This window comes from Pseudopodoces humilis, chromosome 8, assembly GCF_049639895.1.
Source record: "Pseudopodoces humilis isolate 2021_Gansu_Grassland_sample_001 chromosome 8, ASM4963989v1, whole genome shotgun sequence".
Taxonomy (NCBI): Eukaryota; Metazoa; Chordata; class Aves; order Passeriformes; family Paridae; genus Pseudopodoces; species Pseudopodoces humilis.
This window is the reverse complement of record NC_142207.1, coordinates 26,086,431-26,114,262: the sequence shown is the minus strand read 5'-3', so window position 1 is coordinate 26,114,262 and position 27,832 is coordinate 26,086,431. Positions and strand designations below refer to the sequence as shown.

Genomic DNA, 27,832 nt, shown 5'->3' with positions numbered 1-27,832 from the left:
TCAACAAGGGCAAATTGAAAATGTTTTAATTTCTGAACTTTAAAAAAAAAATGTCAAACATTTAAAGGACTGACTGTCTTTCCTCTTCAACCTAGTCCTAGAAAATGTGGAGTGAGGAGATACTTAAAAAATTTCAGTTTGCATTAAGTAGAAATGTTTCTTCTTTTTTTTAAGAGAAGTTTTATTCACCTGACATATACCAAGTTGTTCCACATCCTAGCAGGAGCGAAGCTGCTCCATAGAGGCAGATACCATTAGAAGTATTAGACCGAGTCATGTTGTTTGTCGTTTACTGCTTGTCTAGTTCAATCATGCTTTCTCTTGTACTGGAGGAGTTTGTATTACCCCTCTTGGATACCCTGTTCCTTGACAATTTCTGTACTCTGTGCTGAATTCAGGAGGCGACAAGCTTCTTTTGTGGTGTCTGTGTGCTTGACAGAACAGGCAGTGTTCTTGTGGACAAGGACAGCATATAAAATCCCAGTTATACAACTTGGACAAAACTGGAATGTAAGCACAGAAATAATTTACTCTCTCAGGTTTTTATTTGAGACTACAGGTGTGTTTAAAATCACAGATCCATGTCTTGGGCCAAATTATTGCACTGCTTTGTTCTTTTTGTCCCTGTGGATTTTGCGAGGTCAGGCAGCCACCAGGCAGCATGCAGAGGGGGTGGTCTGGGCTCCAGTCTCATGTGACCTAAGAAAGTGCCCATGATGCATTTGGCTGGCTGCAGCCTGGGCTATGTGTCACCACCAGCTGCTCCCCTGTGGTCAGTCTGCTTGGCTTTTTGTTCCTTTCCTTGTTAAAGTCCTTCATCCTTCATCCCAGCCCAGCTGCTGAGATTTTAAATGGTTGGTTATCCCCAGGAAGTGACACAGCCCTTCATTACTTGGTGGTGCTCCCCAGACAGGAGGGATGTGTGTCAGATGGCTGCGAGGCAAACGAGTCAGCTATAACGATCTTGGGACAGCTGTCCAGCAGTCAGTTTCTGGAAAAGAAATCCTTCTGGTGGTTTGTCTTCCTACACTCCTGGGTGCTCCTCAGCCTCTGGCCCCACTTTGTTCTAGTGCAGGCTGTTGTGCTCTTTGCAGCTTAGTGTTTCTTGTGTTTTAATCACTGTTTACAAATGACAGTTAAAATTAAAGGTAATGTATACTGTAAGCAGTGTTTATTGTGCATTGCTGTGTGCTCACCACTGGATGAGCTGTTCTGGAGCTGTGATCTCTTAGCTCTCCACATGGGGAAGATGCTTGGCATGGATGTTAGAGGCACTGGGTGAGATCAGCAGTTGAAGAAAATCCGTGCTTCACAGATCCAGACTCATGTGACGTTGCTAAGGGTCTGCTTCCCCTCACCGAACATGGCATTCTTCTTCCTCCCTGGGTTCACTTCTTTCTTCATCTTTTTGCAGTGGTTTATTTTTGTTTTGTTTTCTGTAGAGTAGAAAATATCACCACTGTCTTTTAGCTTGACTGTAATTAGGCCTCAAGTTAATTGCAGCTGTTCCTGCTGTTTGCCTCTCCCTGGGTCTAGCAGACAGGATGTGGGAGCTCTTCTTCAGTGATAAATGTTGGCAGTTAATTTCATCCTTAAGGGCAATGAGACTGGCAAACAGGTGGGTTTGCAACATGGAAATGGTTATGCTTACATTCAGCTACCCTCTCTTGACCCTGTAGCCAAGCATTCCTGACCAGGGAGTCTCTTTCTCCAGTTTTTGTGAGTTTTTCCTGAGTATTGCCAGTGGGTTTGTGCAGGAATATCAGTCAAAATATATTTTTGTGAGACATTTTAAAATTGGGATAATCTGAAAAATTTAAGCAATTAATTTCTCAGTTTGTCTGTCCAGGAAAGAGGCCTTTTGGAGAGAGGTTTTAAAAATGTGTTCTAAGGGCAATTGCCCAGGTGATGTTGAACCAACCATTAACTGTCATATGGCAACCTTTTGAAACTGTGGTTCGCTGTATATGAAAAGTTTCTTGTAGTTTTCTCTTCTTTGTAAGGCACCGTAAATTTCCTCCAGCCATTGAAATGGTGAATTTAACAAGTTTATGTGCTTTGTCTCACTTGATGACCCAGTAGGTCACCTGGGGTTTTGGAATCACTTGGGAAAAGGCTTGCCTTGTGCCATGGGAACGAAATACAGCCAGGATCCAAGAGAATGTGATGTTTGCACAGAGACAGTGTCCCAGCTGATGCTCACTCTCTACAGTTATTCCTTGTGAAATTCCGCCTTATCAGTTGCCTCTCCAAGATGAGTACAGGCAAGCAGGAGTACAGCCTTCAGCAGCTGCTCAGAGAGCTGGCCACTGCATTGCCTGGGGGTCATAACCACTCAGAAGGAAGTGTCTTGAGCCAGGACTCTTGCAGGATTCTTCACCTCCTTGTACAAGCACTTTGTGCAGAACTTCACGAGCAATGATGAAGGCTGTGTGTGCGACACATCTGTGCATCCTCTTCCATCCACTCAGGTGTGCCCACCTGATAAAGACAGCTCAGCTTCTTAACTATCAGGTAGCACCTGAGTCATCAGCTTCATAGCTTTTTCCAGGGGTTCTGCACAGCAGAGCCTGGTTGTCAAGGGCTATCATTGACCTAAGTGTGTCCTGTTCAGATTCAGGGCAATACTTGTCTGATGTGACTTACAGAGCAGGTCAGAAATCCTTGTAGCAGCAAAACCTGTAGGTTGTGATTGTTTCAGGTACCACTGGAAGACATTCAGGTAACAGTCTGAGGTTGCTCAGACTGACAGGTAGAAGAGCTCAATAGGTACTTAGCTATGCCAGCTCCAGTGGATTTTATTCAAAGGGACAGTGCATCCACCTCTTCTTCAGATGACCTGTTGTTCAGACCAGGTTTGTCTGAACAACACATAGCCCATAAACTGGACTGTAGTCATCCAGGCCTACAGAATAGCAGAAATAAAAGTCCCTAGGCTGCTTGAATTTGCTCTGCTACCCAGTTGTTACCCAACTGAAAGAATCTCTCTCTGTTTTCCTTCTCGGCTTTGGAGTTTCAGCCCACAGTTGTAATGCAGCGTGAGATAAGCACAGCTGGTTTCCACAGAAGGTTCCAGTGTGTTGAGAACGGGATAGGGCAAGCTTCCCAGTGCTTGAGGCACCCCTGCTCTCTTGTTTGAGTACAGCTAGCTTGTAAAACTCCTCTTGTGCTCTTGAGATAAAATTCTAAGAAACCCTAATCTTTGCCAGGAATTTGAGCCTAAGAGTCATTAAGAATCAATGAGACTTGTGGGACTTTTAATTTTACCTGTCTTTTGCTACCTTCTACTGACTGAGAGCTCCTGTAATTTATGCATTACCTCTTGAACATCATTAATAGTTCCTTTCTAATTCTCTCTCCAAGTACAAGAGGAAAGGGGAAGTCTCTATCTGTTATCACTTGTGTTAAGCATCTCTATTGCCTGGAATAGAGGTACCAAGTCCCCTGAGCACCAAAACCAACAAGATTGCTTATCAAGTTGTGTGAGATCTCCTATTCTTCCTTTATTCTTTTCTCCTCTGCTTCACAGCATTTTCTGTGCTTTTTAAATTTTGCCATGCAATGCTTGGATAATTTCCGTGACCCACGAGGATCCAGAAAATGTATCAGGAAGCTAAATGATCTCTTCTGGTGTATATTCCTTGGTGTTTGTCATTCATGATTTTTCTCTGCTGTCAGACTGTGCTGTTACCCAAGTTAAATCCATGTGGCTTCTCCAAGGGAGGTAATCTTTACTAAACTAAACTTCAGTGTCTCATGTGCTATGACCAGTAATCCTTGCTGTTTACCTTAGCCATGTGAATGATGAGGCCACTATAAACTTGTGATAGTAAAGACTACTCATGTTGTAAGTGCACGTTAATTATCTGACAGCTGCATGTTCATGCTGGGCAGATATACAGGAAACTGTTTTTCAGCTGCTGCAATCCCTGTGTACAGCAGTTTTTGCTGAGTACAATGCAGCATATTCTTTCATCCTTTTTTTCACTAAGTTTAGTTCCTAGGGGCCTAGATGAGCACAAATCCAAGCTTATAGTTGCCCATAGCTTCATCAGTCTGTAATAGTTTGGGCTGATGCTTCTTTCTTCCTCTCATATTCACTGCCTTAGACTGAATGTCTTTGGAAAATGTAAGGTGTTTCAAGAAACAATACATAATGCATTTTATAGTGACTTAAAAGAAGTTTAACATATCCCATTGTTTGCCTTTTTTTTACCCCGCCCATTAAGGAAGTGATTTTTACTGCTTTCTCCCCTGGAGGAGATTCTGATGAAACTATTTACTGCCATGTCAGAGTTTGCTTTCAGTTGGCACCAAATCCATGCAGACATCTGAACTAAATTTTTGTTGAGTGCTACTGTCAGAAGGTGCCTAATTGCATTTATGGAGGATATATAATTGCAGGATCCTGGTGCTAGTGGGAATTACTGGCACAACTCTTTTGGTGGTGTAGGAAAGGATGAGCCTGCCACCACTGATGCCACCTTTCACGTCTTTATTGAGCTGGGCAAACAGACTAGTTGGGAAGGTATGAGTGCTGCAGTTTGTGAACCATGTGATACAGGGGCCTGTCATCTTCTCATGACCATGTGATTCAGCATCCTACTGGAGATGAGGTCAGTTTGTAGTTTGGCATCACCACACTTGGCTGGGTGGTTCTGGATAGCTCCAGTCTCACAGGATCCAGAGAAACGTTGAGCTGCTTGAAGCCTCCGTCATTTAAAAATGAACTTGTTAAATGTAAGTGTCAATTTTTATCCCTTGCTTTCCACCTTTCCTAGTGGCTTAAAATAAAGAACAGGCCAGTATTGTATCTGCTATCACTAGAATGCTGCAGTGGCATGTCACAAGCCCTTCTGGAGTGATTGCTGCTCCAGTTGCATGAGGGAGTGAAAGGCTGCAATCTCTGCCAATCCCCATGAGGCAGAGTGAATGGACCAGGCTGTAGCCTTCGCTGCAGGCCTGTGATTCTGTTAGTGCTAGTTTTGTTCAAGTGAATGCCTCTTGGCTATTTGCAACTTCAAAATACCATTCTTGCTGTAAAAATATGCTACAGAAGGATGTAAAGTGGACAGGCTGCACAACATTATGTCCCTTAGGCTGTTCCTTGAGCTTCCAAGCTCTGTGGTACCAGGGAGCAGGACACTCTTCTGGGGCTGCTGGCAGGAATGAGCTTCAAGAGTAAACTCCACGCTGCATTAAGTTGACAATGCAGATGTGCCCAGGATGACTTAATTTCCCACTGCTGTCAACTGGTGCAGTTTCACAGCTTTGCAAAGAGTCTGCTCCCTTACTGTTCTGATTTGAAGTAACACCAGGTGTGTTTTGTTCAGCCCTCTGCTTGTGGTTTTGTCTCTATCTTCAGTGTCTTTATATTAATATAATTGAAGCTGATCCTCCCCTGGTTCACTATGAGGTTAGCAAAGTGAATTCTTGCAAAAAGTTGGGGAGAGAAAGATGTCAGTGTAGAGGCTTGATGTTCCAGAGTTGTGTATGTGATTGGAAGTTACTTAGTTGGAGTGTCTTTGTGGACATCATAGTCTGAGCTGCAGATCTACTAGGAGGGTGAGCTGCTGCTTTTGAGCACAACTGTGTCATGGCTGGCTACAGCCGGAGCTGGGGTAGGAGGAAGCCATTGGGGGATTGTGGAGGAGATTGGTTTGTGCTACAGAATTCTGTGCTCCCTTCTTGGGGGTTTGTTGACCACCTTCCTCTCTCCCTCTGGCTTGCTATAGTAAAGGGTGCCTATTTAAGCAGCTTTCCTAATAGAAGTCAGTCTAATAGACTGTTCAGGATTTTAAAAAACCCACCTTAAATAGAAGTATTATCTGATTGGTTTTGATGCTGTTTAATAGATGTTTTTTCCTGCTTAGTGTAAATCTTCATGGGTCCTGGTAGCACTTCAGCAGCATTTGCAAGCTAATGAGCTGCTAATTATAGGCCCACCCCAGCTAATTAGTTTTGTTAAGAGTGTATTAATCTAGGCAGAGCTCTGAGCTAATGCAGCTTTGCTGCTTCTAGGACTTGAGCTGATGTGTTCAAAACTCTGACTTTAAGCTGTTCTGCATGTACAGGCTCTGGGTACTGCTGTTCTCCTGCCAGTACAAATGCCCAGTCTCCCAGTCCCAAGAACTCTGACATTTGACAAGTTAATCCCAATTTAAACATACCTACTGTGCATTTCCCTTCAGCAAGGCAGCACTGTGGATGGTGCTTCAAGACTGAGAAGTTAGACAGCAGCAGACTTGGTGTGGCAGGAGTCAGCAGTGGGACATCCCCTTACTCCACCATAGGGAATAGAAACTCCCTTTCCTTCCTCCTCACAGGTGTAGGCTCAGGTGATCGATACAGCTATCAATAGTTCTAGCCTTAAAGCTCCTTGCTGGTCTTATATTTTGCCCAGTTAGTCAGCAGTTTGGAAGTAAAGATCTGCAGATTGGCACAGTGCAGGATATAGTATATTCTGTTTTGCTGTTAGGATGCATTGTCTCTGGGGCTTAGGTTGCTACATGGTTTCACTTAGGTTTACAGTGATATTCTAGAAAGAAACTGTGTGGAGTTTGCTGCAGCAGCCTCATAGAATTTATTTATTTGGCAAGTGTCACAGTTCTGTTTATACAGACAGGTAGGCAAGGTAGCCACTTTAAAACCCGTGTTGGTTTCCATAAAATTGTGAGTTCAAGCAATCTTGGACAAAAAGGCAAACAATTTGAGGCTGGTTAGCCTATTTTATGACCCTGTAGTATATCAACTTTTTCTTAGAACCCTAAGAGAAGCTCTATGAAGCATTCCTTAGGTGGCTACCTATCAATGCAGCTTTCCAAAGCTTGGTTAACAAATGGTATCACTTTGGTTTCCTGTCATCTGGTGCCTCATCTTGCTCTTTCAGTTCAGAAAGGAATTATACAGAGTCCATACAGAGTGAACAACAGAAACGACGAAGGGTTTCTTCATACACAGCAATATTGGTGCCACTTGAAGGAGAAAGTTAAATGAAGGGGATTATTGTGAAAGGAATGATGTGATTAAACATATTTAATATGTATGGGTTAGATATCTATGGGAATAAACTCCTACTGATGTGATGTTGTGCTTTTCTTTACAGGTACTCTTCATCACTATGGACTTGTTTCACACAGGGACCATAGCCCACTTGGCCTGTGAGTGTTAGATCTTCCCCCCAAAGACAGATTGAGTTGGTTACTTCTACCACTATGGGTTGGGCCTAGTGACTGTTTGCCCACCACGTTTGAGTTAATGGTGTGCCAGGGACAGATGTGAAGCAGGTCCTTAACTCCACATTGATGTGGTATCTTCTTAACGCCTCGCAACGCCTTGAGCCCACAGCAGCACAGGATATGGAGGCTCTTGAAGTGGATGACATTAGCCCTGCCTTGGAAGTGACTGAAGACTTTTTCAATAGTTTTGATACTAAGCTCGAAAAGATTGTGCAGCCCTCTGAGGTGTACGGTGTGCAGGAGGTCCCTGAACTGGTTGGGCATGAGGTATTTGATCAGATAACAGAGAGCAGGAACCTGAGGAACGTCGCCTCTTTAGCCAAAAGTAGCCTCATCTGGGATCACTGCAAAAATGGCCTCTTGGAAACCAAAGCTCAGACAGCGTTCCCTGCCAAAGAGCAACGCATGGTGCAGAGAGGAACAGCTGCTGACAATGTTGCTTGGGCAGGGGAAGGGGGGACCACAGCTTTTAATATTTTCAAGATCTGCCAGCGGCGGAGAGATAGGCCTCGTTCAGTGAATGACATCCTGGTGCAGAATGAGGAAGCCTCCATGTTCAAACCAGGGCACAACAGGTCACGCTCTGATATCAGCCATGTAAACTGGAGAGTGGTCTTCACAGGCACCTCCCTACAGCAGCCACCTGCACCTGGTCAGGACAATAACTGTGCTTTGCTTTCCTACTTGGCATTAACCAAGGGAGAGGACATCCAAGGAAACACAGGTTTGTGCTGGTGCTTTGTTTATGTTTATATGAGGAGTTTCCTATTTAGTTTTAATATCTGTCTTGAAAGAGGAGCTGGATGTTAAAAAACACACTCAAAACCCAACTGTGACATCTCTCTTAAAAGAAGAGAAATCAGTATGGCTCTTTTGTCTTTGAGGTGGTCTCTGTGTGTTTGCCTGCTTAAGGATCATTTTTTAAACTTACCTTGATTTCTGTTCTTTTTATGGTTTAAAAACAAAGTTTGTTTTACTTTTTGCTTCTTATGCAGTTTGACTCAGGAAAAAATAATTTATTTGCTGTGTATTTCTGATCATTTCCTTGAATGATTTCCCCAGACTTAAAAAAAGCTTTGAATGCTAAAGCTATTAGGAGAATGGCAAATGCAAACAAAAGCACTTTTCATAAAGTGAAAGTATTGCCATTAGCAAGAGGGTGTACAGAGCTTTACTGTAAGGCCCAAGATGTCTGCTCTCTTTCTTTAAATAATGACTCTTCAGTCCATAAACAATTAACAGAAATTAAAGCATTCAATTTGTCAATATTAATCTAAACATGTAGGTTATTGTGTTATATTGTTATATAGTTGCTGTATCCCAAAGAAGGGTGTTCTGGGTTGACAAAGGCAAGTATACTTGCTGTTATTTTTGTTTAGGGGGATATATTGCTTCTTGTAGAGTGAGGTCTCTGTTCTACATCCTTGCTTTTGGAAAGGATGCAGAGCAGAAATGCACCCACAAGTCTGGAGACAAAGCTCTTTGTTTTCGTCAGCTGTATTTTGGGCATCTCCTGACTTGTGTAAAAACTTACACATTGACTTGATATGTAAAAACTTCATATGCTCACAGAAACTCCGCTGAAATGTAGCCACTGAAGATCCCTACGTGTCCCTCCTAGTGTTTTAAGCTTAATCTATGATACGAAATTCCCATGGACCCACTTCTCCAGGTTGTCAGTGCTTGCTGTGTGCCCTCCAAGAGCCTTTCTGTATGGAATGTTGGAAGGCTGGGATACCTTCTTTGAGGAAGGAGAGCTTCTGTGCTCTGAAAATATACTTTTTAAACCTGTTTCCTTTACCTGTTCTGTTCAGCTGCTGTGCAGGTTTTTCAAGGTAGCCATGCTGTTTCTTCCCTCTGTGTTTACAAGAGTGCCTCACAAAGAGTTTGCTGCTACTGTGAGCTGAGCTGAAAAGAGAAGCGCAAAAGCAAGAAAGTAGGATTTGCAGATGTGTATCTGTGGCTACAAATTATTCTCCAGAAAAGATTGAAGAATGTATTTGGAGGTTGGATAAAACCTGCTGCAGTTGTTAAAGGGGTTATAGTGGTTGCATCCTTCGAAGACATCCCTTTTCAGGGTTTCAATCCAAATTAAATTAATGCATTAGAATTAATGAATTAAATGAATGAAGTGAGATACAGAGAGGACCTTCAGCAACTCCTGTCAGTCCTCACTGCTGTAAAGGACTTCCCTCTGGAGCCTGCAGAGGTCTCCCAGTCCTCCAAAGCTGTCCCAGTTACTGCATAGAGGAACTCTTCACTTTTTTTTTTCCTTACCGTCATAGTACACCAATTACTGTGAGCTTATCTGTTCTTGCTGCTTGCTCTTTTATTGAATCATAGAATCATTTAGGTTGGAAAAAACCTTTATCTACTCCAGCTGTTAACCCAGCACTGCCAATTCTACCACTAAATCATAACACAAATAATATGACACTGAATCCTTTCCATGTGCTAAGAAAGAAAAGGACCTGAAAAGAAGCTGTGCTTTTTGGGGCAGTATCCTAGGCCTGCTGGTAAAAGAGCTCATGTGCTGGAAATAAACCCTGTTTGTGCTATGGGGCACAAGCAGGAAGCAGAGCTAGCAGAGACAGAAGTTGTAAGCAAATTCAAGGCAGGCTTTTGTATTTCTGGGCACGTGGCCTGGCAAATAAAGAGAGAATACTGCTTCTGTAACATACAGTGAAGCTTGGCTTGGATTTTTAAAACACAGTGCTTTAAACACAGCATGGCTTGATGGTCATTCAAATACCACCACTCCTGACAGTGTGGATACTACAGTACTTTTTCCAGGTAGCTGATTTGTTTGCCTGTGAGCTTGGAGAACTCCAGAGCTGTCACTGTGTTGAGCATCTACACACTGAAAAATTGAAAGATACATATCTGCAGACTCAGGTGGGAAGAAAAGACTGTATTTTTAAGTAGGAAGGTAGTAGTTATTGTAGATATGAGGCACAGTTTTCCCCTGATCTAGCAAATCCCTCCAAGAAGGTGACTAGCCCAACCCAAAAGGGTCCCAAACGTAAGTTTTGCAAAAATGCTCAGTTTTGTAAAAATCTGAGAGAAAAACTAGTGACAAAAACTCTCTAACTTACACTCATCACTTACTAAGCATTAGAGAATTCAGAGAGGAGTGCCCCCTCAAGATGCAAACTCCTCACAAGCTAGGCATCTCTGCTTCTGCTCTTTTCCAAGTTACTTGGAATGACTGTTGTCAGAAATGCTTCAGTGGTGGAAAACAGAGTAAGCTTTCCTGCCATACAGGAAAAGGATTAAAACCCTGAAAAGGATCCTGAGATGCAAGTACAGTCAGTTGTTCCGGAGTGCGTGTCTTCTGGACATTCTGGTACAACATTTGGTCTCTCTCCAGAGGTTGCAGCAGCTGCCCCAAGTGTGGTGAGTGGTAGGTGGGTGCTAGGCTGTCCTGGTTTCAGTGCTGTGTGCAGGGCTCCTAGCTGGGATGAGGGGCAGTTCCCAAAGGAGAGGAGAGATGCTGAGGAAGATATTACTCTGTCCTCAGCTGCTGAGTCTCTTTGTTTTCCTCTGCCTTCTTCCACCTCTTTCCTTGAAATTATAACTCCAAATGGCTCAGATGTGGGCCATTTACTGTGATTATTTCAGGTTTTTTTTCTCTTCCTCAATTTACTCTGCCTGTCTCTGTAAGGAGGAAAAGAGATGCACTTTCTGTTTGGAAGGTGGATAGAGAGATGGTACCATTTGCTCTGTGAGTAAAAAGGTATTATCTGGCACGGTGCATGTGGAGGAAATAAAGGAGCAGAGCTGTTAATATGTGTGTGTATGTGCAGCATGTGGATTCAACCTGTCTCTGCCAGCATCTGTTGCCCTGACCTAAACAATACGAGGCATTTGAATGTTAATCAAGGTGGCTGCTGGTTCTGTCCCAGTTTGAGCGAGAGCCATTGGAGCCAATTTCACAGAGCTTGAAGGGAAGGAGCGGGGTGAAGGAGGGAGAGGGGTTGCCCCTGTGAAAGACAGGGAGAGATAGCCTTTCTCTAACTTAACAAAAGACAAGCAAACCTGTGTGCAGAGGAAGGAGGGGTGGCTGGGGGAAGGTTATGAGTTGTCTTATTATGGAGAAGCTTGGACGGTCATCTGTACTTGATGGAAGCGAGAGAGATTGCAGTTGGAGCTGCAGAAGTGCTGCCTCCCTGATTGGATTAATAGAAAGGGAAGATGACTCTAGAATGGCTGTCCATTATCTACACTACAAAGGGATTAGTGTGGGTTTCAGAGAAATTAATGGCTTTTGAGTTAGTGCAGAAATACTAATGAATGTCAGGGCCAGAGATGTACAGTGAACAAAATTGGCTCTCTTTTAGTGTGTCCATGTGTGTGCACATCTATCCATCTGGGCTATCAAAGAGTGCTTTTTCTCTACCATTTTGGGTTATAGATTAGGTTTTCAGTTTTCATATTTAGCTGAAATACTCTTGAGTACTTTATTGATATGCAAGGTATAGTTATACTGACCCTTTTAGACCTAGTGCCAAAATAGCAATTTTTAAAATGGTTGTTACGGTTTTAGCCACATCTGCAGGAAATCTCTGTAGATGGAGTGCTTTGAGCATGGTGTTAAAAGCAGGCTCCATTCTGAGTATGTGGGTGAATGGGGAAGCTGAAGCTGAGCTGTCAAGACGAAACCTAAGTGCCTCCTTTTTGTTAAGGTGGCTGCAAGGTAGCATCCTTCCTCCATTTTTAACCCCCATGAAATTTCCATTCCAACATTACGTACATCAAACAATTACTTTTCATATATGTTCATTAAGTTTAACTGGAGCTTGTCACCTTAATCCTTATAAATCCTTAAAAGTTGATCTTTGCTGAAGAGCTGGCAAAACCTTTTACACTTGCTGCTATTCTGATTCTTTGTCCTGCCCACAGAAGAAACTGAGAATTACCAACAAGCATACTTCCAGCCAAAGGCAAGAGCATCTTCTTAGAATGAAGGTTACAGCCCAAGGTTGCCTCAGTTGGTATCAGAAGCTCCTGGACAGTAACTAAGTTCTTCAAATACTCAAGAGTCCCTGACTCTCCTTGTGCTCTGGGAGGATAGACAGACTCACCCTTTAGCCAGCAGTGGTGAGAGCAGTTTGGCCAACAATCTTGGCTGTATTAGCTGGGAAGGCCAGTACAGCTGGGGATGTAGTTTCTGTACAGGCCTGGTTTTGTTTCCAAGCTTCATCTAGTCTAGATATTTCTGTTCTCTTAGTTCTGTGTTGCAGACATCCTCAGTGTACTCAGAGTTGATGTCTAAAGCTTGTTAGAGTGTGGCTTGTTAACACGAGTGTAACTGGTTAAGCTGAGATGCTGAAAATGTTTTATGCCTCCAGCTATCCCTGTTCCAAAGGCTGTCAGCCCTAGGGTGGAAATCTGGAGTAGGCCAGGTCTTGTATTGCTGTGGTCTGTAATACTGTGTGTTAAGGTCAATTAATGCTGATTTTGTTGTGACCTAATTATGGTGGGTCGTGGATGAGGAGCTGTTTCCCGGTGGCTACCTTGCCAGGAATAGCAGACTCCAAGGGAGATAGATAATCGGAGGCAGAAACCTTTACTTGTGTCTGCTAATTCTCTCACTGTTTGTAAGTAAAGTCCCAGCGCAGGTACCCTTACTGGAAGGGTGAAGTAGAACTCATATGGGGTAAGAGTTTGTTCCTTAGGCCTGGGTTGTTTTGGGGTGCCAAGGGTTACAGTTGGTATTACGGTGTAAAAGTGAATGCTTCTGAATTTATACAGGGACCAACAAGAATTGTCTAGAGCCACATGCTTAACCCAAGGTGAAAATATGAATCTTGCCTGTGGTGGCTGAAGTGGTGCAAATCAGATTGGAACAAATTTTGTATGTAAACTCTTATTTAAATATAAGAAATGCTTTAGATAAGTCCTTTTATCATGGATGAAGAAAATTCCCCTTGACTTTGCTTTGGGTTGGGGTTTGTGGTCTGCTCCAAAGCACCTGAAGTGCTGAGATGCTCAGGTGTGTGTGTTTGAATCCCTCTGGGCAGCCTCTCACTTTTCATTCTTGGTTGTGTCTGCTACTCCTGAGCCTGATTCTCATAAATCAGCAAAACTCTGGAGTAAACAGAGCTGCACAAAATGTTCTGGTCCCAGACTGTTCTGAAATGTAAGAGATTGCTGTGTTGGGCACAGTTCTGCATTCGCCAGGTCAGCCCAGGTGCCAGGTGCTGTACCCAGTGCTGGCAGCAGGGTTTTCCAGCAGTCCCTCCACAGGACACAGCTGTGCCCATCAGCCACAGAGGGCAGAGTGCATCTCGGCAAGGGCACAGCACTGGCAGCTGTGTCAAGAGCAGCTGAGGGTCAGAGGGATGAGAATGTGCTCCAGCCCTTGGGGAGAATGTGGTGGATGGAGCAAGATCTCCCTGGAGGCCCATGTGGGACCCCATGCTGGACAATGTGGAGATTTCGTGAAGGAACTCTGGCCACAGAGAGCTCATGCAGGAATAGATTTAACCTGAAGGACTGCAGACCCTGGAGAGGATCATGCTGGAGCAGGGGAAAGGTGTGAGAAGGAGGGAGCAGCAGAGAGGAGCTGACCAGATACCACTATTCCTTTTCCCTCTGAGCTGTTTAAGATGGGGGAGGCAGAGGTGGTGTGTGTGAAAACACGAAGTTGAGCCTGGGAAGAAGCAGGAAAGAGAGGGTAAGGTGTTTTAAATTCTATGTGTTTATTACTGTCAAAGTGTATTTTAGCTAGCAATAGATTTCTTGATAGTATTGTCCACTTCTGGACTAGGTTCTGGGAGACCTGCAGTGTTTTGTTGCTCTGCCATTGTTGTTCTGGCTATCTCAGGAAAATTGCTGTGCTTCTCTGTCCCTCTGTTTCTTTGTTCCCTTTTTGTAAGGTGTTTTGGTACCTCTGGGTAAAAAGTGCTGTATTCTTGATGGCTCAAATACAGAGTTAGTGCTTGTGTTTGATAATTATAACCTATTAGATGAAAATTCTCTCTGTCATCCTATCTTCAGATATGCCGTGTATGGGTAGGAGGGATGTAGCAGCCAGAATGATGTAGTAATTTGAGACAATTAAAAAAAAAAATTGTAACATTCTTATTTTTTTTTCTCCAGAACACAAGACAGTGTTCCCAAATCTTCTGAAGAAGGGATACTTGGAAGTTAGAAGAGACAATGACAGCTACTGGCAAACCTGTTACGCTGAGCTCTCCCAGTACAAACTGTACCTGTATTGCTTGGACAGCAGTGGCAACCAGACTCTTCCCACCGTGTATCCACTCATGCGTTTTCAAAGGGTCACTGTTACTGGGGGCATTGAAACCAAGGTGGTGGACACTGTCCTGTCAGACAGCTCACAGCTACAGCTGAAGGCAGAGTCCTCATGGGAGACTTTGGACTGGGGACAGAAACTTTGGGAAGCGGTGCGTGCTTCTGTGCCTGCATTTACAAGACAGCAGGAGAAACTGGAGAATGTGCCAAAGCCGGAAAAAAATAACAGTGACCTTTCTCAAACTAATGGGTTATTAGAGAAGCCTATGGAGCTCTTCCTATCCGTGAATTTGACTGAAAACACTAAAGAGTACCAAAATATTCTGAAATCAGGGACTCTTTACAGGTTAACTGTCCAGAATAACTGGAAGGCATTTACTTTTGTCTTGAACAGGTCTTATCTCATGGCATTTCAACCTGGTAGGCTTGATGAAGATCCCCTGCTGAGCTACAATGTCGATGTGTGCCTGTCGGTCCAGACAGATACTCAGGATGACTGTGACTCTTGCTTTCAGGTCATTTTTCCCCAAGACGTGCTGCGCCTGCGCGCAGAGACCCGTCAGAGGGCCCAGGAGTGGATGGAGGCACTGAAATCAGCAGCCAATGCTACTCGAAGTTTAACTCAAAACCCACAGGTGACGCTTAGGAACAAACCTGGAGATCGGCCCCTTGGAAATGATCTCAGAAAGACCAAGCGCCAGTCTGTGACCACCAGCTTCTTGAGCATCCTGACCACATTGTCTCTAGAGAGAGGGCTCACAGTTCAGAGCTTCAAGTGTGCAGGTGAGCAGCCAGGTTGCAGCATCTGCACCCACACCCCCTCTGCAGGAAAAGAAAATTACTTGAAAGAGCATGTGTGTGTTTTAGCAGCGCAGCTGTTCTCTGCCTCTCACTGTGGCTGTGGTTAGCCTTTCTCTCTGTCAAATGTGGAGAAAAACCTATGGGATATTAAGAGGTTCATCTGATTTTGATGAGCAGTGCTGAAACATTAGATCCTGTGCCTACAGCACTACATGGGCCAGGGCTACCCTTCAGGGTGGCTGAGCTGTTTTCTTGATTCAGGATGCTGTAAAGGTGGTCCAGAATCAAAGGGGTTTGAATTAATTTGTTGTCTGACTCTAGTCCTATAGGCAAGATCATGTTTTTACCCAGTTTGGGAATGTATTGAATATAGAGAGGACCTGTGTGAATGCAGTTCATTGTCATTTTGCTTTAGCAAGGGCACCTATCTGGAGCAAATTTGGGCACCGTATGCCTAAACTGCAGTCTCTGACTTGCTTTAGTTACACTCAGAAATTGTCAGCTCAAGCAGAAACAGCTCTTTTGGAGACTTTTTCTCTTGTATTATGGGAGCTGTGATGGTCCTGCCTCCTCCCCATGCTGCTTTGGGGTGTGGTTCTCATGTTGCTCTGGAACCACACGTGACTCTGGGGACTATCTGTGTGGGCCCAGAACATACTGGCTGGCCTGAATCCCTTCCATTGGAGACCTGGGTCCTAGAAGTACTGGTCTGTCTTCAAAATGGACTGTGGGTGCAGTTGAGTTTGTCCTTCTCTGGTAGTCACTTGCGGGTCATGTTCCTGCTCATCACTCCACAGTGCATGGCACTCACCTGGCAGCATCATGATGAGGGTTGACATCATTGCACTTACTGATTTGGTCACAGTATTTGGGCTTCTGCCTGAATTCAGCTCTGTTCTTGGCCACATTTTTATGATTTTATGTAATTTGTTTTATATTTTGCTTCATCCTCTGACTGAGGTTCATGAGAGTTTCAAGTGAAATTTTTCAATGACCTCCTCTAAAATAGGATCAGGCCCTGGGATGGCAGCAAAATACACGTCTCCAATGTGAAACAGGTTTTAGTCTTGCTTTATGTAGTATGGGAGCAGACTTTTCTCTGGGAAAGGGTGTTCATCCCGAACATGGGATAATTCACGTCCATTCACTCATGTATTCCCTGTAAAAATAAGGTGCTCTGACCAGGGCTGCATGATGTCTTTTCCTGATACACCTGAGATATTCCCAATACTCCTGTGGTGTCCTTTTAGTCTGCCAAACTGAACAAATGTTCTCGTGCAGAGAAACTTCTCTTGAGTTGTGGAGGGTCTGTGGGAAGCTGCTCGCGGGGATCCTCTGTCCCCGAGGATGGGGGCTCACAACACTTTCTGTAGGAGCGAGTCCTTTGCCACTCCTGAGACCCTTAGAGCCGGCTGGAATTTGGAGCTGTTACCATGGTGCAAAGAAATAAATTATTTTAGTTATAACTGGGAGAAACTGGGGAAACTTGTTTGGTTCAGGAAAGTTCGTGCAGAGGAGGCACACGGGCAAGCCGAGCCTCTGTCCTTGTTCCTTGCTCCCTTCGGGCAGTTGTGCCGTTCCGGCCGTGGGCTGCTGTTTAACCTGAGGGGCCTGCTGTTGGTAATTACAGCGTGCAGGCATTGAGAGCCTTCTCCCCAGGGCTGCTGGGAGGGGTAAGCTTGGAGAAAGATGAGGAGGGGGGAGGAAGAAAAGTTTTGCTGTGAATTCTTCAGCCATTTAGTGCAAATTCCTGTAATTACCGTCTTTGTGTCCTGTCCCAATGGCACATAATACAGCAGAAGCCTTTCCTAATTGAGACCTTACAGGAGGTACAAATCCCTCCTTTGTTCAGCCTGACAAATTAGTGCCAGAAAGCGGCAAGGTCCGAGTGGGAATCAAAGGCAAGCAACACAAAGATGGAACTTACGGCTACAGTAATAACCCTCTCTAGTCCTGCAGGGGTGGGAGGGAAGGAAAAGTAATGACCAATGAAAAATGAAGGGTTTTTTGTTATAAATTCCCTTGACATGACAGCACCTCAGGGCTGCTTTATTTATTTAGGAAAAGCGATTAAATAGTAATACAACAGGGCAGACCATTGTCTCTCGAGCTACCCCCCTTCCTACAGACCCCTGCTGCCTTGGCTAATTGATTGACAATGAACCTCTGATAAAGAAGGTTGCTGGGAGGACCTGATGAAGACAGGCTTTTTAAAATTTATTTTCTCTTTGCAGTCTTTGTGGGGTTCCCTTCCCCGTTTTTGTTTTTTTTTTCCTGTTTGAAATGCTCCTTGCATCCCTCTTTCCTTTTCTCCATCAGTAAAAGCTTTTCAAGGAATTGGTCCCAGACAAACAGCTGATATTCACAAGCAGGTAGGGAAGAATGTGAATGTCTGTGCCTCGCTATTGACAGGTTTGTCGTGGAGTCTGACTAGCACTTTTCAACTCGTGATATATGTCAGGGCAGTGGTGTCAGATGTAGTCATGGGGCAGGGAGGACAAACTATTGATACCCTGGAGTCAGAACAGCAGTTTGAAAAAAAAAAAATTGTCTTTTGCTTGATCAGCAGATACAAAAGCTTTTCTCCACATTTCTAACTCTGTTTTACTACAGAGGGCAGGGCATTATTTGTTGTAATTTGAAAAAAAATGAGTGAACAGGCCACTGATTAGCAGTGGAGAGGCAGGGAGTTGATAAACCCTTTTAATTTTGTGCCCATTATTTATATTTTTGGCTTAGAGGAAGGCTTCTAGGGAAAGGTAGGCATTTCTCGTGCATGAGTTCTCCTGGAAGTCTGTAAGGAGCAAATATCGCCAGGTGCCCTTCACTATCTTTATTTCTTTGTCATGTGGCATCAATTTTCCATAGATGGGGAAGACAAATGGCCTTTGCCCTTGCCTCCAGTTTTTGCATAGCTCCTGTTCTTTTGATGACTCTCTTCTATTTCACCTTTTGTTTTCTTTCCGCCTGTCCTTTATTAAAACAGACATTTTTTCCAGAGAAGTCAGTCGTATCTGCCAAGAACTCTTGTTACTTAGACAGCAAGTCCTAATGCATGTGGGAATTTCTGCCTTCTGTAAAAAGTGCTCTGCACCCTTTCATTTGTCTGTGTGGCTTTCCTTGCTCCTCTTCTGGGGCACCTCCTGTCTTTTCCTCCTTGCTTTCTCCATGTCTCCTCACTTGCCAAAACGATAAATGCTGCTATTAGGGCTTGAATGACTTGGCTGGCTGAGCTGAAGACTAGGTGCAGAAAAGCCAAGGTTAGTAAATGTGCTATTTCCTGAGCTTGCAGGCTTGTCAAATGAAGCAGCAGGTGGAGAGCTGTTGTCTTTCAAGGAATCATTCTGCACCTAGTGCTGTGATCATGTGTGTAGCTGGGGGACAGCCCAGTGCAACATGCCTGGGTCATGCAACTTCTGCTCTATCTCAGCCCCTTGGTCTGGAATCAGTAAAAATTTTACTGCAGTAAAAGTAAAATATCTTTTTTTTCCCACCTCTTAATGAAAAGAAAGTATTTCCTAGTAGCTTGTAAGCCAGCAAGTGTGATTTAAGAACAAAACAAAATAGTTATGTGCTATGTCAACTTTGTTCAACTTCTGAAAAAGCCTTACAGTTGAAAATTCTCAAATACAGGTAGTTGAGAAGCATCCTTGAATTTAGCAAATACTTGGTGAACTGTCATTACACCCAGCACTTACTTTTAGCATGTCACTGAAATAAAAATGCTAGAGGATAAACCCTAGAAAATGCAGCACAATAATATAATACCATAAGGTCCTTTGGAAGGTTTTCAGCACTCTTGTCACATTTTAGTTCTGAATAACCATTGTTCTCACCTGTCCAGGGCTTTTAGGATTGTGCTTTTTCTAAGTGCTGTATTTGTTTTGTGCTTGGTTTCATTTCAGTTGATCTCTTTCTTCTAGGGCTTCAGCAGCTTTTTACCTTCCCTGTATTTGAGACTCTGTAAAATCCCCTAGGAATGTTTTGCACTGTAAAGGTTTTATTGTTTAGGTATCTTCACTTTAGGTTTTAGTCTTCTAGTCTTGTATGTGACTTTCAGGCCCTATTGCTATTCTTTTAAAACTAAAACTTCCACTGCTAGCAGTGGGATTTCTAAACCAGTTGAGCAGAAAAAAAACATGTCTAAGTTAGTGTTTGGAAAATACACCATGTTTAATTAAGGTCACTGACTTGTAGGGAGGAGTGGGGGGGAGTGTTTCCAAACAAGGGTGACTGGAATTTGCGTAGCAGGGAGCACTTTATTTGCAGTGGACCTACATGTTTCAAAACACGAGGTTGCTGGGCCACAGTGCTTTGCCATATGATAGCTTGTTTTGGAAAAAGATGGGAAGATACCACGTGCCTGGGGTGATTATACCTGTTTATCTGTGATCAGTTATGATCACAGAGGCCATTTAATCTTCATTGATGAGTTCTTCAGTGCAGTTCTAGGATGGCATGACTAGAAGTGACAGTGAAAATTATCAGCTTTGTCTGGTAGAAGTTGGATCCTTCAGCCTCCTGGGATTTTGCTGGAACCTTCACAGAGTGAGATTTTCGTCTTCATGAGATTCGGTTTGGAGTTGACCTGCTGCTGCCTGGAAGTGCAGTTTAGATAAGTGCTTGATCAGTTCAGTGCCTATTCTGTGCCCTGATGTGCACTTTGCAATCGGCTGGTGTTTAAGTGACTTCTTTGTCTCAGCCCTGCAAGAGGAACTGCTGATAAAACTGTCTTGGCTGAGGAATATATGTATTTCTCCTGGCAACCTTGAAGGGAGCCTTTTCTGCCTGTATGGGGATAGGTGACCCCATTGCTCTAATCTGCCCCATCAACAACTCTGCAGGTTTTCAGTACGTTCTTGTGCTAATTTTTTTTACTGTTGTGAGCTCAGTTCTTCTGAGTGTGAGCATGTCTCTGCTGTAAGCATAGGCTGTTCTTGGCTATGCCTTGTTTCTTCCTAGCTTGTAGATTTAGGTATGAGTTCCACTGCCCCCAAAAAACTCTTGGTTGTCTGGGGACCTTTTTGGTCCATTTCTTGTATGAACCTAGTCTTGAGGGATCTTCTGGCATAGAGTGCAAAGAAAAGAATGCCCAATCCAGGGAGTCTAAATGTCCAAGTCTCACCTTTGTTGAGATGGAAAAAAGCTACATCCAGACAAAAGGAAGTATTTTTCAGACATGAAAACCCCAACACTTATCCACCACCCCCACAGTTCCTCTCTGGAGAACCCAGAGGTTCTTCATTAATTGTGTGCAAGAGAGAGCTTTATTTGTTGGGCTAGCATCTTTTATATCAGTCAAGCCAGCTTTTGCTACTAAAGGCCTTGGCTTCCCAGAAGGGCATAGGCATCTGCACTTTTTCTGCAGTTGCAGTTTATACCTGGTTCCTGAGTTGTTTTTGGCCACATCTGTTAATTTAGTTGCCTAAGAAAGCAAAGTTTATGTTCCAATGCTGTTTGCTCAGTTTTATTCTTGCCTCATAAAATTTGGATCTACCTGACTGTCCTAACAAATTTTGACAGAGATTTGGCAGATGTGTGTGAAACTCAGAGGTGTCACAGAAGCCAGCATCACAGGGAGTCAGTCCCTCCTAATGCTGCTCTGGATTAAATTCCTGTGAAGTGCTCTGTGCATTTGTTCGGCATCAGAGTGTCCTTGCAGATGTACAGCCTTGAGGGACAAACACTGAAAGAAAATGGCTGCTTTAGGGTCCACTACTGCAGAACTGGGACATCTGTGTGTGCTCTGGCAAGGCTCTCCCTTTTCTGTTGCATGCCAAAGCAGTGTATTATTGCAAAACTATTACATGTGGATCAAATCAGGGGCAATGTAAAAGAAACTACAGAACAAACCAGAGGCCAGCTGGCAGGAAGGACTTAGGTTCTCAGTCTGGCCTTCTGCAACATCTGTAATCTCTGATATGTACCTGTGCTGTGTAAATCTGAATAGTTCATATGCCCAAGGCAGTGGTAATGATGTGTGAGCAAGAAGAAATTCAGCCAAATAGCATTGGTAAAAAAATGTAACCACATTTACTGCACAGTTTTCCTTCTGTTAAAAGGAGATACAAAGCCAGTTGTGTATTCAAACAGAGACAGATCTGGTTATTTCTAGGTATGCTAATGCTGTATCAAATAAATGAAACTTGGCAAATCAGGTAGTCTTCAGTGTAAGTCAAGGAGTGAGCAGTGCAGGGATCTTCAAACTAACTGCAGAGCAGAAATGAAAACTGGGCTAAATAGAGACTCATTTTACTAAATGGCATAGCTGAGTGTGCTGTCACCAGTGTTTGTTCTGATCACACAAATGGCTGGCCTGCTCTTTGCTCTGTTTTCTGGTCTTCCTTCTCAGTATGTAGAACCAAGCATGAATGTAATCAACTCTACAAATAGGAATGCCATTATTAATTATGCTTGCATTGTCTCCTTACTTCTAGCTGTCAGGCAGGCTTCAAGAGCTGGCCCAGAGAGTGTGTTCAGTTCACATTCCTGACCAAAGAGTGGTGAATTACTGAATCCTACCAATAAGTCATTCCATGGTGGATCCCATTTCCTTCTGTCAGGGAGCACTTCAGAGTCTCAGCAAAGCACCAGATACTGCAGAGAATAATCCTATAAGGGCATGGGAAAAAGAATATCAGATTAGTTTGAGGTGTATGGTGTTACTCCTCAGCACTGTTTTCCTGCAAACACAGGGAAGGGATTTGAAAATGTGCAATAGGAGAATGCAAAGTGGCCATGTGTTAAAAGGGTCACAAAGAACAGCTTATGTGAAAAGCATGTCTTCAAAGCTGTTTGTAATTTCCTCCTCTGTGAAAAATATAACTTTGCCACCTCTTAGAATTTGACACTAAAGGTAAAAGAACCTGTCTTCTGATGAAACTCAAGCAGGGAAATCCAAGCACATAAAAAACTAGTTTCCAAATGTATGGTTTTGTTGCTTGTCATTTGACACAGATAGGGTTTTTAGTTCTCATTTAGTGATGAAATGTTATTCTTGACTTATATATGTGAAAAGCAAGCTTATACTTCAACTTTTAAGTTTTGGTGTTATAGTTGCAGGCTTAACTACTATTAGGTTTACTGGGAAGGCAGAATTTAGCTGTGTAAGCTGTAGCATGCCTGTATGCTGTCTTCTACAAAGGACATATATAATAGAGGTGTATGCATCCATATGTGCTATCACCAACTTGTTTCCAATATGGGTTATTTTTTCTTGATTGTTCATCTTCACAGGGAAAGTCACAGCTCTGTGCATTCAGCATGACTGATGTAGAGGGTTTTATTCACTTCACCTACCCCCAGCCATCTAAATATTGGATGTCAACACCAATCCAGTCTTTGCTGATTGGAAGAAAGACTGGGTGCCTAGGTAATAATTAATCTCACGTGCCTTGGAGAGCTGAGCTGCTCTGAAGCTGAGTGCCTATGAGACATCTCCAGTAGGGTGGGATGGATCATTGTCTGGAGTGTCCAGTCTCCCCAGCCCAGAGCCACCAAGCCTATACAGCTAAATCAGCTGAGCTGGAATATGTAAGACAGGAAAGAGGCCTATGCACTGTACGTACAGATGGTGCGAAGATGGATGATCTGTTATTTTAGCACTTAGTCCTAAGCTACAGCTCAGGATAGTTGAGATTTCCATTGACTTGAAACAGTTTGGCCACCATTTGGAGTCAAATAGGAATGCTTGCACCTTTCCTTATTTCTGGAGAGGCTGATCTAGTTTATAGTTAAAGTGGGATGTGTACATTGCCGACATGAGTTTTATATGTTGCTTGATAGGGTCAAACTCACATGGATTCAACACAGATTTTTTAATTTTTACTTTAATCTGTTAAGGTTTTGTTGTCTTTTTTTAAAGTTCTTAAGATACTCACAGAAAATGTAGGCAAGGAGAGTAGTGTGTCAGACTTTACTTGCAGGTTTATAAGTTTTTAATTATTTATTTAAAATAAAATTGCTCTGGAAAGTAATGGTGGGAAAAGGACAAAGTGTAATGCAAACCTGGGTAACCTGCATAAGAGAGAACTGAATCGGATTGTTAGTGTGTCTTCCTTGTGAATTTGAGTTTTCCCATGATGGAGTGAATTGGAATAGATGCACAGGAATAAAAGAAAGCAACTGAAGTTATTCTCACCTTATTTCTGTTTGTGCTGAGCTGATAGAGCAATGTTGTCTGACCTAACACTGAAAATTTGTTGCTGTGCTCCTGCTTAGTCTTCTTTATGCCTTTATAAATCTGAAAGCCTTTTGAAGTCTATGGATCATTTTCTTTTCTTTGTATTGTATGTTGTTTCTAAATGAATTAGCTTCTAAGCTAATCTGTCACAGATTTAATTATGGCACACAATCACAAGGGACTTGCTTTTTCCTGTTACTGAGCAAGGAACTTTATTGAATAAGGAAAACAGTTGTGTACTTGATTCTAATTTGGTCTTTCACTTTCTCTGTTTCACTGTGGAGCTACTCCAGTCTTTTCTTGTTAAAAGATTAAAGAGAAAGGTATCTGGATAAAAAGGATAGTTGTGTGTGTCTTCCTTGACCACAAGAGTATGCAGCAACCTGAAAGTGGTGTTTTCTGTGCTTCAGAGAAGAGGAATTGTGTTCAGATGTCTTGGATTCCTCCTCTATACTAGACCACCACCTTAAGTGAAGGAGAGTTTTGTTACAACTTTTTAACCTCACCTTCTGTACTACTTTCTTCCTGAAGTCTTCGCACTTGGACATGAGCTTCTTGATGGTGATGCTCCTGCTCTGTTCACAGACATGTTGTTGAGAGAGATTCATCTGTGCCCAACAGCACTTTCTTACTGCTATTTTTTCTAACCCCTATTTTCTTTCCTTGATTCCAAGGTTGTTTTATTGTATTTTCTGTGATGAAAGGTTTGGGATGATTCCTTCCCTCTCTTTGCTAACAGTGTACCTTACAGCTACATTTCTTCCCTCTGTAGCTTGCTCTATAACATTCTTTAGGGAGGGATGATTTTAGGTGCTAGCAAATACTGTGGTATTCTCTTTGCATTAGTCTCCAGGTTTGCCAGACCTTTGTACAGATGTTGTGTAGATAATATTCTCTGTGAGCATTAGGAATAGGTGAGAGAGGTTTGGTGAAAGTTGTGCTGCTTTTTTTTCCCATCCTGTGCAAGGTGCTTTCTCTAGTTATGTAGGCAATTAAGTGTTTTCTCTGCAAACATGGTCCCTTCCCAAACCCTAAACTTTGTTGAATTGTGTTATCAATCTTGGAGGTGGTCAGCTACATCTGATTGTCCTGCTGAGAGAGGTGCTCAAGAGTTTCAAGCCAGGGATCAGTACTAGCTATGCTTCTGGTAAACATCATGGCAGGTTGATATACCTGAATACCCAGGTGCAGGATTTCCAAGGTCATTTAGCCAATGGCTATTCCTTCTTCCTCTTCTTTCTCATTCTTGATCTATTTTTTCCCACCTTAAAAAAAACAAAGTAGCATAAGTGGTCTATGCCACAGAAATATGTTTGTCACACTACACCACTTTGAACTGCATAACATCAAAGAAAATCAGTGCTTTGATAACTTGATTTGAAAGGGTTGTAGAAATAGCCATCATTATGAATCACAACAGAGAGGAATGGAAAAGATGGTGATTTTCAAACAGCAAAGCTTGTAAAGTAGGGGAAAATGTAATGTGGATGCCAGCACCACATTATCATCTAACAAACCCCAGCTACACAACTGTTATGTAGCTTTGCAGAGCATATTTTCTTGAGGATATGAAGAGGGATGAAGAACACTAGGTGTAAAGAGAAACAACGAAACAAATGTGGGCTCAGGAAAGAGTTGAAAGGAGGAAAGCAATGCATGCTGCTTGGGTACTAGTTTCTTCCTCCTCTTCATAAAACTGCCCTTCCAGAAGATGAAGGGTATCCAAGATTGCTTGCTGAGACTCTCCTCACCCCAGAGAACTTATGGCTGGACATAGGGAAGAGGAGAGAAGCCCACCAGCATTTCTGTGCTTTGTCACCCCTCTCCCGAGGACTCCTCTCTCTGTGGACTGGAATGAGTTTCTGGCTCTAGGAGGCTTCAAGAAATTAAGTCTTAAAGTGGTAAATTCTCAACTGCAAATGTTGAATTTTGGCAGCTTGAATTGGACTTCAGCTTATTCTTGCCTTTGGTCTAACAGACAGGAGTTAGGGCATTAAGACAAGGTAGCAGCCAGTGGAGTGGCAGGGGATGCATGGTGCTAGTTAGGTGAAATCAGTATGTCCTGTCCCATCCTCATCTCCAGACAAGTAAGTGTTGACTAGTGGGGAGTGTTTATAAGGTTTAAATGACATTGAGTTAGGAGACTATTTGCATTCAGACACAGCTTTACCACTAGAACTTCATTAATACTTATGCTCTGGTCTTATGAAGTAAAGGAGAAGACATGAACATAATTATCTCTTTTATCAACTGACCTGTTTATCTGTTTATTTTTACCAAGAAACTGCATGTCCTTTCTTCAGAAAACAAAAAAATGGTCAGGGGAAGAGGGAGATGGAAACAGGATATGTCCCATACTGATTTACTTGGTACTGTGTATTGCAGAGAATCAGTGGCCAAATGGCTCTGGAGTGTGAAAGTGGAGGAAGTGAGCTAATTGTGTTGGTTAGGTTATTCTAATGATTTTTGTTAGAGCGGAGGGGGATATGGTGACATGTGGGGAAGGAGGAGCTCAATTTATGCCTAGAGTAGCTGACCTGCAATCTTTCCTCAAATCAGTGTAACTTATACTGGGAGAAGTCACATAATTACACTAAATGTAATTAATTATATTGACAAAAGCAATTGATCAGTGGACTTCTACCTGAAAAAACTCTCTTTAATGAATGCTTTTGCAGCAAAAGTGATGTACAAGGATTCTGCTACTCAGTGTTTCTAACCAGCTGCAGCAGAGACCATCTGAACATGCAGCGCATAACAGAGTGGAGCTCTGGTGCTGTGGCTGAACCTATAAATGTCATATGGGGACACTGGCATTTGAAGGAAAAGCAGAAATACTGTCATGTGTGCTGTGTCTAGAGGTGCTCTTAACAGCCACAGACATCTTGGTGTATCTTGCCCAAACATTTTTCGCCTCACTTCCTGAGCACATTTTTTAATGTGACTGTGCTGTCTGTCTTCAGTCATCCAGTCTAATATTATATTAACCTTTTGGCTCATTTTTGTCACTATTGAAAGGCAGAAGTGTCAAATATGTTGAGTTTTTATGTGTTTTGTGAGAACAGGTGGTCAGGTGAAGGAGATCTCGCATTAGTTCTTTCCAACTAAAGCAGCAGCTTTTGAATACATTGTTTTACCCCAGGGACTCCACACAAGAGGGCATGGGAAGAGGCAAGGGATCTAGCTGTGAATAAAGCGTCCAGCAGACCTCAGACCTTGTAAGACACAGAGTAATGCAATTGTAAGGAAAAAAAACAACTCTGCTGGAAACTGAGCTGTGTCACTACTGCTAGTCAAGAACTACTCATTCTCAGTGTGACTGCTGCTCAGTTATTATTCATGATCTGACTGTGGTTTGCCTTGGCTGTACTAATTCTGTGGCTGAGTCTTACCTGCCAAGTCAGCATCCCTTCTGGCTGTCAGTGGGAGCTGCCTTGCACTCCTGCAGGCAGGCAATGCTGGCCCATTCTTTTGTGGGGAAAATGGGAGCTCTCTGGAGCAAGCATACAGTAGAATGTGGCCTGTCTAAGCTTCAGGCCATGGTTTTCAGATGGCCATGGCTTTTAAATGCCCAGTGTCTCACAAGCAAGTCTTCTGCCATTGTTTCTTGAGAAGTGCTAAGTATCTTTTGACTGCTCTCTGAACTCCTTGTCACAGACACCAGAGTTAACGTGTGCTTTTTCAGTGCTTGTCCAAGAATACTGATATTGATTTTTCAATTTTTTATGGAATAAGAAATATCTCTTGGGTAAAATAAATAAAATATTAAAAGAATCTCAAATGGAGGAATACATTTCTGCCTCCATCCTGAATGTGTATCTCTGGCTTGGTGTACAAACCCAGATTTTTGCCCCTCTCTTTTGTCTAGGCTGTCAGCGCTCCATAGGTTTGTCCAATGGGAAAGCCAAGGTGTGTAGCTACAGTGGATGGTATTACTGCAGCACCTGCCATGTGGATGACAACTTCCTTATCCCTGCACGGCTGGTTCACAACTGGGACACTTCCAAATACAAGGTAATCTCCCTGCAGGTTGGAGTGCTAGCAAGGGAATGGAATTCCTGACAGAAACACAACAGCCCAAATGTTGTGGGCATTGACTGCTGACTGCTAATACTGTCTTCTTTGTCCCTCTTGACAAAATGAGCCATGCTTTCTCAACAAGACATGTTTTCATCACAGTTTCCTTGGCCAGATCTAAGGTGTTCCCCCACAGGAGCAGCTATGCTCTTCCTTCTTGGTCCATCTTTTTCATCATTGCTTATCTGGCTGTTCAAGGGACAGGGAGAGGTAGCACACAACAAACTGTCTTTGTGCTCTAATCCTTGCAGTTACTGGGCCCTTGAGGAGTACC

General features: G+C 43.1%; 1 protein-coding gene across 5 annotated transcripts in view; it reads left to right on the top strand.

Moving 5' to 3' along the window:
- Window positions 1–27,832, top strand: part of PLEKHM3 (pleckstrin homology domain containing M3) — a 94,043-nt gene that overhangs the window by 1,719 nt on the left and 64,492 nt on the right. For 4 of the 5 annotated variants that reach the window (XR_015773177.1, XR_015773176.1, XM_005519893.3 and 1 more), the window contains exons 2-4: window positions 7,106–7,962; window positions 14,343–15,281; window positions 27,350–27,495. Coding sequence is in view for 3 of the 5 variants with exons in the window: in XM_005519893.3 (XP_005519950.2) it covers window positions 7,305–7,962; window positions 14,343–15,281; window positions 27,350–27,495 (1,743 nt within the window). In the remaining 2 variants the exon portion in view is untranslated. Of the gene's footprint in view, window positions 1–6,039; window positions 6,149–7,105; window positions 7,963–14,342; window positions 15,282–27,349; window positions 27,496–27,832 lie in introns of those variants that run through there. The other variant, XM_088059295.1, reaches the window with a different exon arrangement.